This window comes from Carassius carassius, chromosome 23, assembly GCF_963082965.1.
Source record: "Carassius carassius chromosome 23, fCarCar2.1, whole genome shotgun sequence".
NCBI classification, from domain to species: Eukaryota; Metazoa; Chordata; class Actinopteri; order Cypriniformes; family Cyprinidae; genus Carassius; species Carassius carassius.
In genome coordinates this window covers 364,581-380,000 of record NC_081777.1, presented here as the reverse complement: position 1 = coordinate 380,000, position 15,420 = coordinate 364,581, and the positions used below count along the sequence as shown (strand labels likewise).

General features: G+C 39.2%; 1 protein-coding gene across 3 annotated transcripts in view; it reads left to right on the top strand.

The window, feature by feature from the left end:
* Window positions 1-15,420, top strand: part of LOC132101176 (reelin-like) — a 121,627-nt gene that overhangs the window by 12,077 nt on the left and 94,130 nt on the right. For all 3 annotated transcript variants that reach the window (XM_059505888.1, XM_059505887.1, XM_059505886.1), the window contains exon 2: window positions 6,737-6,844. In XM_059505888.1, the coding sequence (XP_059361871.1) occupies window positions 6,737-6,844 (108 nt within the window). The remainder of the gene's footprint in view (window positions 1-6,736; window positions 6,845-15,420) is intronic.

Sequence of the window (15,420 nt, the reverse complement as noted above, 5' to 3'; positions counted from 1 at the left end):
TTGGCATTGTGAAATGATCGTGGTGATTTCTGTGATCATGGCTCCTAATCGGTACTCTTATGTCATATAGAGAGGTTCAAAGACAGTCTTGTGACCAAAGATAGCCTACGAAACAGCATGATCATCGAACAGTGTGTTTGCTGCTACGATCCACATTTACTGACCAACCAATAAATATGTGACATGAAATCAACACAACATGGCGCAAAAACATAAAACTGCTTACCTCAAGCTCTAATCCCTTCCTTTTTCACGCTTCCACTTTTTTCATAAGACGTAAAAACTACAGCTGCTGAAGTGTGATTCTTCATGTTCTTTTGGTTTACCACTAGCACGTGCTGATGACATTTTTTTTCTATAGTAATGTGTGTCATAGCGTACAAGTCAACAGGTGTCATCATCGTAAAGTCTACACACAAGCCGTAGCCAAGTCTTTTAGATCCATGTTGCACAGTGTGACATGCAGTAGAACTGTAAAAATCGTGCAGTGTGTTTTGGGCTTTATTCAGAGGTTTCCAACCCTGCTCCTTGAGAGCGACCCTCCTGCAGGCTTCAGTTCCAGCACACCTGCCCGTAATTATCAGGCAACCCTGAAGATTCAGTGGCTCAGGTGTGTTTCGTTGGGGTTACAGCTGGACAGTAGCTCTCCAGGAGCAGGTCTGGAGACATACTGTACTTTCTCTAACTGGTAGATTATCTTTTTGAGCAGGCCTGTACTTCCCAATGTGGACTATGAGGCAATAATGGTAAACATTACCATCTCAAAGGTTTTGGTTGGGGTTCTGGTTTGGGTTTTGAGCAGGCCAGTTCTTCCATTCCAGACTCAGTAAACCATTTCTTTCTTGTGAACAAGGGTATTGACATTCTGGAAAAACCAGCTCCACAAAGCCTGAAGCACATGTACTGTGTGTGTAAGATTAAGAAAATACTGTAAAAGCCTAACTAGAAGGGACTTTCCATCTACTTTTGGCCATGTCGTGTTTCAAGAGTTGAAGAAATGGAAAACAACCCAGAAAAAAAACACCATCACAAAATTTGTAATAGTCATATTGGTTGCGTTTTACATTCTGGAACTGTATTGGTTTTAATGGACACTGTAATAGACTCTGTGGGTCTCAATTGGTAAGTGGTTACCTTCTGCTGGTGGCTTGTTAAAACCACTAAATCCTAATGGATTATTTCTCAAAACACACTACAGAAAACCATTTTTAAATTTAGTGGTTAAAAGTTGATGGTTTGTAATGTTTGTAATGCTATTTGGAAACCATTCGAATTTCTGTGATGGTTTCTATTGTTTTTTCACCAGGGAAGTTTGATGCCTGAATAAGTTGCCTACTTATTGCAAGCCATTTGATTACAAGCCTAACACTGGTCAGAGAGCCAATAAATGGTCTCCAGCTCAGTGCAGTTATCTTGGGTCTGGGTCTGGGCAAATGTTGTTATTGTAGTTCTCATTGTGTCACGTGCAAGAATCCTGCTCTGTTTCAAGAGGGTTATTCACCTGATTGGAGGTTGCACAATTTAAAACTGGTTTTCCATAAAATTGCTTGTTTTAAATGTTGTAAGTTTTCATCTTTCTTTATGGACTAACATGATCACCTCTGCCTTCTGTTTTGTTTTTACTCATGTTCGGAGCAAATGTGAAGGGAGGTTTGCATCTATTAAGAGGTTAGGAGTATCATTAAAGAGGCTGTTACTCAGGAAGTCGACCTGTTAATGTTTGTTAGAGCGATCAAGCGTGTTTGACAGCAACAGGCCCTCACAACAGCAGATGGCACGGCCAGCAGGGCAGAGAGGCGATAGAGGGTTACGCAAGAGAATCATCACAGTTTGATAAGTCCTATCCAGCTGTCATTAACACACGTAAACTCATCACACATTCCACACCGATGATAATTGATACGGTGAAGCCTGGTGTCTTCAACCACAAGTCCCTGGTTCAGCAGCATTCAACCTGAGAGGCAGGGAGATGGCTCTGAGACTGGCCCGGCCGGGGAAACAGATGGACCGAGTCGATGAGAGCCGCTTCCGGCTTCTCAAGGGCACACCATGTTTCCAGTGCGATGTCAAATGCGGCTCAGAAGGCCACAGGGTGATGTTTCTGTTATATTGCCTGTATCTTCTGACATACATAGAGGTAGAAGTGTAGCTCTGTGGTTGTGAGGCTGAGACGTCATTTTCTAAATCTGTGGAGGGGTCACAGTTGTGACAGGCTGGAATGACACTTATGTTTATGATGGACAGAATCGGGAGTTCATACAGGGATTTCAGAATCACCGACGGGAACTCTGCGTATGTATGTAATTGGCATGATCATGTTTTGCTGAAGTGTTTTTCTTTAATTGTTAATGTGATCTTTTTACTTCACATACTGAACAAAATGAAGCATTGTTTGGTAATTGTTTGAGCTAAATTGGTATTATCGAACTGTGTGCTTAAATTTAACAGCTGATAGTTCATTACATACCTTTCTAACAAAGTTATCTGACATTATCAAGATGAATTTGTTCCGACATATTTTATTACAATTTTCTAAACTATAGTGAACTGTGATAATGTGACAAGTGTTGAAGGTGTCTGAATAATTTTTTGTTTGACTGTATATACATGTTGTGCTCGACTGGGAGCGACTGTTGCAAACGCATTAAGGTTTAATATTCATTGCACACACTGGCAGGCGTCGTTCCACTGCCATGCTGTTAACTAGGAGTGAGGTGATGCACAGTCCTGCCAACTGCTCTCGCTTCACTCCTCTGCTCCTGCGTCTGGCGTTCAGGGTGCCACCAGGTGCTGTTCAGATAACAGCACCACACATATAGAGCCATCCGTGTCTGAACCTGCTGAACCTCTTTCTAAAACGATTCAAGAAGCGTCACTCCTGCGCTTTGTCCCAATACGGCCCCCTCTCTTCTGTTTGGTATTCTTCTACAACAGAATACAGCCCCCCTCTGTTAATGCCAGCGAGTCCAGGGATGGCTTCCAGGCCCGAGGTTTATCAATACTTGAACAGCAGCGTGGCAGTGAGTGTTGGTAATGAGGCGTACTACATCGCACCATCTATATTGCATGATGGGCAGGACGGAACAGAGAAAGAGAGAGAGGGAGTGACTGGATGCACAAGGCTTGATGGAAGAGATCAGTTTTGTGTTGACGTACCTGCCACATCTCCATCTCCCAGTGGCATGTCGTCTCTCTTTCCGCTAAATAGAGTCAAATATTGCTCATCAGGAGAGTTTGAGTGTGTGCGGGTGTGGAGTGAATGTTAAGAGTTCTCATCAAAGCACAGCTTTGTGCGCATACAAACCCCCGCAGGTGAATACGTCTGTTTTTATGAGTTACTCAGGTTCTCCTCTTTTCTCCTCCCTTCCCCCGCTTCTGCTCCCTTTCAGATGGATTTCTGAATTATTTACGTCTTTTATTTTCATCGATCACTCTTTTTCCACGGGCCTCTCCAGACGTCCCTCCATCCCTGTTTTCGCCTTCCTCCACTGTGCTGTTTGTTGCTCATAATAACCTCTTGGCCCAATCGCTCGCATTGCACTCCCACCCGCTTCCGAACGCTTCTCCTGCATGAAAAGCTCTGTGCTCTTGAGGGAGCGATGCTTTGAGCCCGAGGTGCCTCGTGTGAGGAGAGCGAACGCTATTTGGGCTCTGAATTTGTCAAGGTACATGTGCATTTTCTTGACTTTTAAGGGAAGAGTTCACTCAAAAATTACAATTATGCCAATTTTGTATTTGCATAAATCTTTGAAGTGCTTTTAAACTCTAAAAGAATAGAAATACTATTAAAGCTCCTTAAATGCAGCTAGTACGACTATGTACGCTATATTCAAATGCATTCTGAAACTGTACGACGGCTTTGCATGAAGAAAAGACAGAAATTGTTGACAAAATCTGCTGACAAAATGTCCACAATGTATTTCTCTCATTGATATCATGACTTAATGTGTATGAACTGGATATAAAGCCAGAAGCCTGATCCGTACATACTGAGTTGCACTTGTTTAGAAAGCGAAGTAAAGAATAATGCAGTAAAAAAAAGGATAAATGGAGAGCGAGAGGACTAGATATTACACTGGCAGTAAGAGGATGAATTATTGAGGCTGGCACAGGGGGAGAGAGGCATGAACGAGGGATATGTTTTTAATCCAGAGTGTATCCACGTCTAGACAAACTACACACACTCTCACACACAAATAGTGCTCACGCTTCTCCCTTGAGTCCTCATAAAGAAAGACATAGTCTGAGTCTCTAGTAATTTGTTTTTGTAAAATAATAATCAAACCAGAACTAATGTTATAAATAATAATTTTCTTTGTCTATTTCATGATATGTCTTCCTGGGATTTTTTCAAATAGTTGGTTAAACCAGCAGCCTGCTTTCAGAGCAGATCTGCTGTTGGCTTTTGGATTTGAACCACGTTTTTTTGTCAGAAAAAAATGGTTGTCTCAACAATTACCAGTCTATTCATGAAGTACTCTGTCTTTCATTGAACAAAGAGCTTTTACTGCACTTTTACAGCGCATCTTCAACCGCACAAGCTCCACTCTTCTACCTAAAGTAATTCCAACATAACAGAAGATTCAGCACAAACACGTCTGCTCTTTTGTCATGTTGCTGAAAAACACACATAATTAATATAACACATAAACTCAACATTCTCTCTCCCGAGCCAAGGATTTAAACACTCTGCCCAGTTTCAGCAATGCTACATTGCCAAAAGAAACAAAAGCATGCAGTGAAACGAAGTTGTGAAAATTTTCAAGAATGGTGTTTTTTTTTAGTATGACTGCATGTGTCTTGATTGTGTTTGCTGACGTTTAGTTTCTACAGACTCAGATGGCAAGGTAGTCTGTTTTCCCCCTTTTCTGTCAATCTCACACTCTTTTAAGATGTATTTTCTCACAGTGTTTAGTGACATCTTCACCATGCAAACATGTCTTTTTGATGCTGCCGTCTGGTGAGGTGTCGCATTGCCTCCTGGACACACATCTGCTCTCTCTCAGCTCTTCGGGAGGATTCTGGGTTATTTTCCATTCAGTGTCTCCTGACCACATCTGTGCCATCCTGTTGATTACTACATACATTCATTTTGTCTCATTTCTCAGTTTGTACAAATATATGAGACACGCTTTGATTAATGTATGCGTTTACTAGAGAAGCGTATTTGTGCTTGTAATTAAAATTGCAATCAGCTGAGGAGTGAGTGATGGACTTGAGGAACCAATGTAAAGCTGAGTTGGATTTGCAGACCATTTGTGAGCATGATAGGTGGTGTATCACAGATTAATGAGCCAATCATGGTGCGATTGAGGCATTGCCTTGAAATTGCACCTGTTTTCTGTCACTCGCCCAATACTATAGGACCTCAGAGAGAGCACCATGAGCTCAGAGATGCATCCTCTTTCCAAACATCATCGGCTGTTGTTACATGTTAGACTGTGTACTTTAGAACAAATTCATGTTGTAATTTTTGCTCAGTTTATTTTTGTACTGTGCATTATTTATTTCGATTAGAGGTCTATACGGGTCCAAAAATTAATATTCGAACCCAAAGAAACCCGTAAATGTGCTACACTGAACCGACCCGGACCCGCCTATTATTTTGAAAGTGGGACCAAGAAATGTCAAAAATGTACTACCCAAAACCGATGCGGACCATCAACTATTTGAAAGCTGGACCCGAATCTGGCCGGGAAGACACAGACCCGACTGGACCAGATCTGCACATTGCTATTAACAAGTTGATAAACTAGTTACATTATACTTTCTCTTACCTAATGTAAGAAGCTTTCTCCCTTGTACCTGACTGTAAAGCACACAATCATCCATGTTATTCCTCTATTGGCAATTGAAATGCTTAATCCAATCATTATTCCAGCTTCAAAAGTCCATAGCTGTGTGTGTGTGTGTGTGTGTGTGTGTGTGTGTTCACTTCTCACTGCTGTGCACCAATTCTGAGTATGGGCTACCATACTTGGTAAATGTCCCAACTTCCTCTTCACTTATCATCTCTGAGCCGAGTCTGAGCAAAAAAGCTAGATATAACAACAAGAAAGTGCATTCCTAATTTTATTATTATATATTGCATTGTCAAAAGGTAAAGTTGTCAAAAGGCAATTGTCAAAAGGTAAAGTTATTGAATTTTTTTCCCTCATTTCCTTTTTTTTAATTAGCAACTCACACTTTTCTCATCCTTATTTTATAAGTTGAAAGTAACAAAACAACACACGCACAGCGCTGACTGACTCTGATAACGGCTGAGTGTTCTCCGAGTCTGATCGACTCGGGTATTACACACAATGTTAAACAGACCAGGGACCTGAAGTCATAGATTGGGATCCGACCCGACTTTTAAAATATAGACCTGTACATATCCTTGGTCCTTGGGTCTCTAGTCCTCCATGTGGACCTCTAAATCAGATCTTGATTTTTGTGAAAGGCACTGCTTCCTTGACCTAATGTGGGTTTTTGTGATTTTTTTTTTCCCAAAAGAAGAATAATGTTCAGATTCTGTAACTAATTTGTTCAGTGATCAGCCCATGAGCATTTTCCCCTCAAACGATAACAAAGTAGACCTTTAAGATGGAAAATCCATTTAACTGTTTTCTTACTTTGAGTACCAAAGCACTTTTCCAAAGGCCCCTCACAATTAACTTTTGTTGTATTTTTCTCAGATGTCATGGATCAGTGAGTTCTGACCCTCTGTCTCTCCTCTCTCTGTGTGTGTCTGCAGTGACGATCTCCACCAGTACCTACTTCGATGGACTGCTGGTCACCGGTCTCTACACCTCCACTTCTGTCCAGTCGTCTCCCATCCCTGCGTCTCCAGCCTTTGGCTTCGGTAAGTCTTGAATGAATCTAAAATTAGATGAACAGGAAAATCTAATTATGTGAACGAATGCTCATAACCTGGGCTGAGTCCACACGTGTCTTCTGGGCAGACATTACAGGGTCTGAAGGAGAGTGAATGTACTGCACATCATGTGCTAGATAAGTGCAGAACTGATGGACTGGAGTATTGTTTGAGGCTTGTTTAATGATTCTGAGAAGCACTGATATTCTCCTCTATGTGTATGGTATGAGAGCTTGTGTAATGAGGACATCATTGGCTTTCATATTCTTAAAAGTGGGTCTGAAAGAGGTTGGAGGGGGTACAGAAGATCCAGATACATGCACATAATCCAGCCCGAATGGTGAAGTCTGGAAATCAAATGTATATTGAGGATGTATCGTTCAACATGGAATATTACTGACACTGCAGTTCCACAGTATATATTTGAAGGACATTTGTATACTTGTTGAAGAGCTGCAGGATTTTGTTAGGGACCGATTATTATTTACAGTAAAATAATGAATAAAAATAGTGAAGACCTTGCTCTTTCTCAATTATCAGAAATAAAATGTGTACTTCCTTTTATTTACACTGAACTTTTCATTACAAAAACCGTTCCAAATCTCTTTTAGTGAGAACAGTACACTAATACACCCAACATTCAGTACGTGAGTTTTGATGCTGCTTATGAAATTATGACATGAACTCATGAATATTAATTAGGTGATGTTGTTAGGTAACCTTCCTGGAACATCCGCACCATGAAATCTATTAATATTCATAGGCAAAGCATTAAGTGTAGTTGGTGACAATCCAGGTGACTAGCATCCACTTACCAGTGCCTGGCTTTCAGAAGATCAGTTAGCTCCATTAAATAACTTGAATGACATTTTATGCCAAGATGTATTAATCTCAGAAGGGAGTGTGTTAATTTAACTCAGCATTGATGTTTTTATAACATTCTAATGAAACTTCAGCAGGTCCATTATGATCGCGCTTGGGAAACCTGGCTCTCTGTGGAGGTCGTCTCTGTGCCCTCTACAGATTCAATGAGTTACAATGAAACACAGTTTAGAAGTCATGCTGAGAGATGATGCCAGCGCAGGTACTGTATCAGAGGCAGCTGTGACGGGGCTTTGATTCGGTGCACACACACATCCATGCACGCACACACACACACACACACACACACGAGTGTATTGAATGAGTGATTTCAGACACAGCCCAGTGTTCAAATTTCAGTCAGCCATAGATAGGTCCTCTTGTAGTTTTTCATCATTAAAGCTGTTTTCAACTCATCAGTACTGGCTGGTACGGGTCAGTGACGGACATCATATTCAGCAGCATATACATTCATTCAGTGGCAGGTTGATCATTAAGGTCCTAACACCATTATTAGCACATTTAATGTCCACCCGAGCCACTGAAATCACAAAAGACCCTGAACACAGAGGGGAGAAGTATTATTAAACAGTTATCCAGCATAAAACGGTCTCATTCAGTAATCATCCACAATCTCGTGCAAGCAGGCGTAAACTGCTCCTTTAGTATGTAAATTAAAAGACTGACATGCGATTCTATGCAAACACGCCCTTTCTATGTAAATTAGGCTCATTACAGATTGGGCTTTATTCATAAAATTCCATGCTCTTTCTTCAGAGCGGTTAACATCGCACTATTCCCACCAGACATGCAGGATTGTTTGTCAAAAAGATTCTGTGCTCGTACCTTTGCTCAGTTTTACAGTTAAAATGCTGGATTTATGATGAAGACATTAACTTTGGTGTATGTCAGATGGAAGAGAGCTGGAACAAACGTTAAGAACAATAGAAATACGGACACTGGAAGACTTGTTTTATCATTCTCAAAGGAAATGTAAATGATGCTTTTCTGAGATACATGTCAGTGTGCAGAGCTGGGTAGATTACTTACAAATCGTAGTCCACATTACTTTTAAATTACTTTTATCTAATTTGTTTTAAACTTATTATGAAATGTACTATACTGATACAATCAAAGCAAAGTGAAAGAAGATATATTCCCTTTTTTTTCCTTTTTCTTTTTTTTTTTACATTGCATCACCAGGTCTTCCCAAACTGGGCTTAAAGGGATACTCCATCCCAAAATGAATATGTTGTCATTAATCACTTACTCCGATGTCGTTCTGGGATTCGGGATCACTGCAGGATTGCTGTGTTTGTGTGCACTAAAAACATGTCAAGCAACAGTGGAGCAGATCTTACAAAGATTTTGACTTCTTTTTAACAAAGCAGACCCAAAGTTTGTGTGTCTGCAAAATGTATTAAAACTAAAACAATACATTTTAATAATGGTTCATTTATTACCAGTGAACCTAAATGATAACACAAATTACTTACTGGATTAAATGGATCTTCACACCCAAATTAATGCTAAATATGAACAGTCTTAAGTTTCAGATTGAATTACACGCTGCAGCTTCTTTGCCGGAAGTTGTAGTTTCTTCCAGTGTCATTATCACCGTCTGTTCCCAAAGTGTTCTGAAAGGGTGAAAAAAAAACAAAAGAACAAAAAGAAATTATTAATGGAATGGATGAAGTGAAGGAGAAAAAATGGAGTACAGAGAGTGTTTGTGCAGCAGGAGTGGGTGCCATTTCCTGTATGTACTCTCTCTGCTTTCATTTGCATGTTGCTTTATGCCATCATTCTTGGTTCACATTGTGTGTGTGTGTGTGTGTGTGTGCTCTCATGCTCTCATGGGGTTGAAGAGCTGTCAGTCCCTGAGAGACTTCAAAAGCTCAGCAGCTCTGTGATCAGTCTGCTCTTTGACTCCTCTGACAGGCCCTCAGCTACACACACACACACACACACACACACACACACACACACTACTGCTCACCCACTTATGAACATTTTACACATGCACCACTGCATCTCAGTGCTGTAAAACACATACAGCCTACATACATACTCTATATGTAGACACTTATAGCCATTTGTGCTGCCGTTATCTGAAACATTCTGTAATTAATTTATTTCTTCAAGTAACACATAAAGTTAGGGATCAGCTGGGAGTAGAGAAGAGTACTGTATATCTGCTGTATTTCTGCTCCAAAGTGTTTTATTGAACATTTTGTCAAACATGAGATAAATAATAGTTAGACATCTTTTTTCATTTTTTAGATAACATCAGTATTAACCTCTGGTCTAAAAGCATAGCAAAAGCAATCAGATTGTTCTTACTTTGATTAAAACTTAAGGATTGTGATGTGATTTAAAGGGGTCCTATTAAGCTCTTTTACAAAGTCTTGTTTTTGTTTTGGGAGTGTACTAGGACAGGTGCTCATACTAGGTCATTCAAAAACACATTATTTTTCACATATTTTACATTATTAAAACACCAGTCTGCCACGTCTGGCATGAACGGCGCGAAGTTCGTCTGCTTGGGAAAGGTTTTGAAAAGTGATTTCTGTTAATAAAATATCTCCATTTGAAGTGGACTTTGAGCTTTGTGAATTTGCAGATCTTTTTTTATGCTCAAACAGCAATATTACAGACTAACTAAAGTTGAAAAAGTGAAAAAGCATAATAGGACCCCTTTAAATACCAACTGCCAGAAGTCTTGGACGAAGCCAAAAACATGTGAGAAAGCGTAGTTGGCTCAATTTCACACCTATCACAGTTAGGGTCTAAATTTGGTTAGAATTTTGCTAATTTTACTTTGGACCAATGCAGCCTGTGAATGATTTTTTAAATTGAATTACTCTATGTTTTAGACAAATTAAAGATGAATAAACATTATATAAAACAGACTGACACATGTCTTCTGAGAGTTATATATTTAATTCCACCTCCCATTTTTGTGTTTTTTATTTTATTTTTTTAATTGAGCTAGGGGTTCCAGGTTATGAGAATAAATTACAGAATAAGTTTTTTCAAAGGAACCTTTGGAATGTGGACCCAGGTCCATAATAGCCTCAAGAAGGGAACAGGGAGGCACCTTAGTGGCTCAATGAGGAAGACACAAAGCTACAAAGCTGAAGAAATAAAAACATCATTTTCACTTGACTGAATGATGCACACTCTCCATCAATAGACATGTCTTTTACTGTCCTAAGACCCTTCACAGTCCAAATATTAAAAGTTTCATCCATAATAGAAGGTGTTTCTTGTTATGGGAGCATAGACTGATAATTCCTTGCATGTAAAACTTTTTCTAAATTGTGCCCATATTTTGAAGGAGTGTTCAACAACTGGATTTGAAGTAAATTTATGGAGGGAGTTTTGAGCGGAGCAGGGCATGAAGAGAAGCGGGTCGACATGACATATTTCCAAACGACAACCAATTGGGACCAGTATTATTTGATGAATTAACCCAATCTAACATTTCACGGATATCAGCTGCCCAGTATTAATACTGAATGTTAGCTAAAGACAGTCCTCCATGCTAACACTGTAAAATATTTTTGCAGATGTACTCATTTTTCCTGTTCTGTATGAATGATGATATTAATTTGTCTAATAGTGACAATAAAAGATTTTGTCAACAATATAGGTATGCATTGAAAAATACATAGGAATCTGGGTAGAATATTCATTTTTAAAGTATTTATTCTGCCTCCTAATGGGCTCCAATGTCTTTTTTAAATGGAATCCATCAGTGGGGATTTGCTTTGTACAAATATTTGTACTTATTAGCAGTCCATATACCTAGGTTTATGAATTTATCTTTTTTTATTTTAGGTTCATGAATCTGTCTAGTAGCAGTTGATAGGCATTGGCACAGGTGCTTCTCAATAAATTAAAATGTTAAAATTTTGAAACTCATGTATTAAATAAATTCAGTGCACAAAGACTGAAGTAGTTTAAGGTTCTTTTAACTGTGATGATTTTGGCTCACATTCAAAAAAAAAAAAACACCAATTCACTATCTTAACAAATTAGAATATGGTGACATGCCAATCAGCTAATCAACTCAAAACAAAAGTTTCCCAAAACCTTCAAAATGGTCTCTCAGTTTGGTTCACTAGGCTACACAATCATGGGGAAGACTGCTGATCTGACAGTTGTCCAGAAGACAATCATTGACACCCTTCACAAGGAGGGTAAGCCACAAACATTCATTACCAAAGAAGCTGTTCACAGAGTGCTGTATCCAAGCATGTTAACAGAGAGTTGAGTGGAAGGAAAAAGTGTGGAAGAAAAATATGCTCAACCAACCGAGAGAACCACAGCCTTATGAGGATTGTCAAGCAAAATTGATGGAAGAATTTGAGTGAACTTCACAAGAAATGGACTGAGGCTGGGGTCAAGGCATCCAGAGCCACCACACACAGACGTGTCGAGAGATTTCCTGAACCACAGACAACGTCAGAGGCATCTCACCTGGACTAAGAAGAAGAAGAACTGGACTGTTGCCCCGTGGTCCAAAGTCCTCTTTTCAGATGATAGGAAGTTGTGTATGTCATTTGGAAACCAAGGTCCTAGAGTCTGGAGCAAGGCTGGAGAAGCTCATAGCCCAAGCTGCTTGAAGTCCAGTGTTAAGTTTCCACAGTCTGTGATGATTTGGGGTGCAATGTCATCTGCTGGTGTTGGTCCATTGTGTTTTTTGGAAACCAAAGTCACTGCACCCGTTTACCAAGATATTTTAGAGCTCATGTTTCCTTCTGCTGAGCAGGTTTTTGAAGATGCTGATGTCATTTTCCAGCAGGATTTGGCACCTGCCCACACTGCCAAAAGCACCAAGAGTGGGTTAAATGACCATGGTGTTGTTGTGCTTGACTGGTCAGCAAACTCACCAGACCTGAACCCCAGAGAGAATCTATGAGCTATTATCAAGAGGAAGATGAGAAACAAGAGACCAAACAATGCAGATGAGCTGAAGGCCACTGTCAAAGAAACCTGTGCTTCCACCTCAGCAGTGCCACAAACTGATCACCTCCATGACACGCCGAACTGAGGCAGTAATTAAAGCAAAAGAAGCCTCTACCAAGTATTGAGTACATGTACAGTAAATTAACATACTTTCCCGAAGGCCAACAATTCACTATTTTTTTTTTTATTTTTTTTTTTTTTATTGGTCTTATAAAGTATTCTAATTTGTTGAGATTGTGAATTGGTGGGTTCTTTGTAAAATGTGAGCCAAAATCATCACAATTAAAAGAACCAAAGACTTAAACTACTTCAGTCTGTGTGCATTGAATTTATTTAATACATGAGTTTCACAGTTTGAGTTGAATTACTGAAATTAATGAACTTTTCCACAACATTCTAATTTATTCAGAAGCACCTGTATACAGAAGGTTGTCATCCGCATAAAGAGAATCTTTATGTTCAGAATTTTCCCTTAATATTAACATCATTATATTGCAATGGCTAGGGGCTCATTTACCAATCAAAATAACAAGTGGGATATGGGACAGCCCTGTCTGGTCCCACGTTCTAGGGAATAGAAGGGTGAGAGGTTATTATTTGTGTGATTTGCTGCTACAGGTGAAGAGTATAAAATTCGGGTCCATGATATAAACTTTGTCCCGAATCCAAATTTTTAGAGGGTATAGAAGAGGTAGTCCCACTCCACCCGATCAAATGCCTTCTCAGCATTGAGTGACAACAGCACCTCTGGAGTATGGATGGAGTTGGATGATGGAGAGTGTTTAAGAGTCTATATTTATTATAAAATTAGTAAAATGAGTGTCTGGTCATCAGATACTAATGAAGGTAAAACGGTTTCCGGTTAGTGTGCAAATATTTTGGCAAATATTTTGCTGTCAACATTTAGCAATGAAATTGGCTGATATGAGCTGCATTCTGATTCGTTTTAATCCTCCTTGTAGATGAGATATATAATTGCTTGTTTCATAGTCTCTAGCAACCTGACAGAAGTGGAGGATTCATCATAGACAGAAAGTAAAATAGGGGCAAAAAAAAAAACCCTGGCCCAAATGTATTTCTAACTGTAATTCATGATTGTGTATATTCAATTATACTCCTCCCTGCAGTTGTCTCTATAAAAAGTAATGTAATTGTGCAGTTTTGTGTTTCTGTCACTCAGTGTTGTGCTCTTGCTGCAGATTCTCATGAAATACGTCATTTTAATATTGAGATAAAATACTAATAATATACTCAACAGGAATTTTTAAATCATTGCTCATTGGTTTTTGTGGTGCATTGTGGGATCCAGCGATGTAACGATTCGTAACGAGCTGGTTTGGTGATAAATCATGATAAAATTCCACATGGGTTAGTTTTACCATTTCATATTTTAATTATCACTAAAATCATATTTGATTACTGCAATTTTTAAAAGGAATGCTGTGAAGTTTCAAAAGGATATGTGAATTAATTCATTCAATGAATGTACCTGTGAAGATTCTGGCTGTCTTCAGAAAAGATTTGATGGCATTTTGTTTTCATCTTCACTCCATGTAGTAGCTAATAAAGTAGTGTTTTAATCCCAATGCTGCTTTTTGCACAGAGGTTACTGGAAACAGCTGTAATTCTGCTGCTCCATCAGCACCACCTGCTGCCTGAGAGTGGATTTACAGAGACTTACATTACATTCAGTCTGTGTGCAGTTTCTGCCTGGCCAGAAAACGGTTGGAGTTTAGTTCCAACCCTGCTGCAACACACAAACCATGTAGTTTTCAAATAAGACTAAATGACATGATTAGCTGGATCAGGTGTGTTTTATTAGGGTTTCATTTAAATTTTGCAGGGCTCTGGTCCTCCAGGACCTGAGACCCTGTCCACATGAACGCGGTTATTTTTAAATAAAAATGTTCATTTCTACATTTTAGTGGCTGTTCTTCCACATGCAAACGCAGCACCTGGTCACTGAAACTGAAAATTTGTGAAAATTTGAAGATGTTCAAAAACTCTGGTTGCACTGTTATTGTGAATATGAAAAAATCTGAGATTTTGGCTTGTGACATCAGAGCCTGCGCTGTTATCTCCACATACTGGAAACTTTTCCAGGCTTCTGATTGGCCAACATGGCTTTACGGTTGAGATTATATCACCACCTGTTGGTTTGGCATGCTCTTGACAGTTGTTTTCATACCCTGGTTTATGCAAATAAAAAGTAATTATACTTGTTGTTTGTTGATTTTAAATATAAAACTTGATGAAATTATTTATGTTTCAGTACTTTTTCAACATGTCCAGCATTTTAACCTTACCGCGATAATAAAGATAACCTTGATAGTTTTAATAATTCATTATAACCATGATAACTAATTTTCTTACCTCTATTTTCTTATCTCTAGAGGGATCTTTAGAAAGTGAATGTTCCAGTGCTCGTGAAGAATTTTGTGATAGAGACAGTGATCTACTGAACTAGGATCTGATTGAGACACAGCCGCTGTTAGTCAGTATAGATCCAGACAATACACACAATACTCTTCCTCCTTTCTTGAAATTTTTTGTTTTTGGTTTTGGGAAGACCTACAGTACATGTTTTTTTAGGATGCACTTTCACTTTCTGATAAATTTTTAAAGTACCTCTGAGGATAACAGAAGAGGAGCCTTTGAGAAAGGCTCCGAATGGTGGAGGAATGAGGTGCACTTTCCCGAGCTTTAAATGGCTCGGTTGAAAACAAAACATC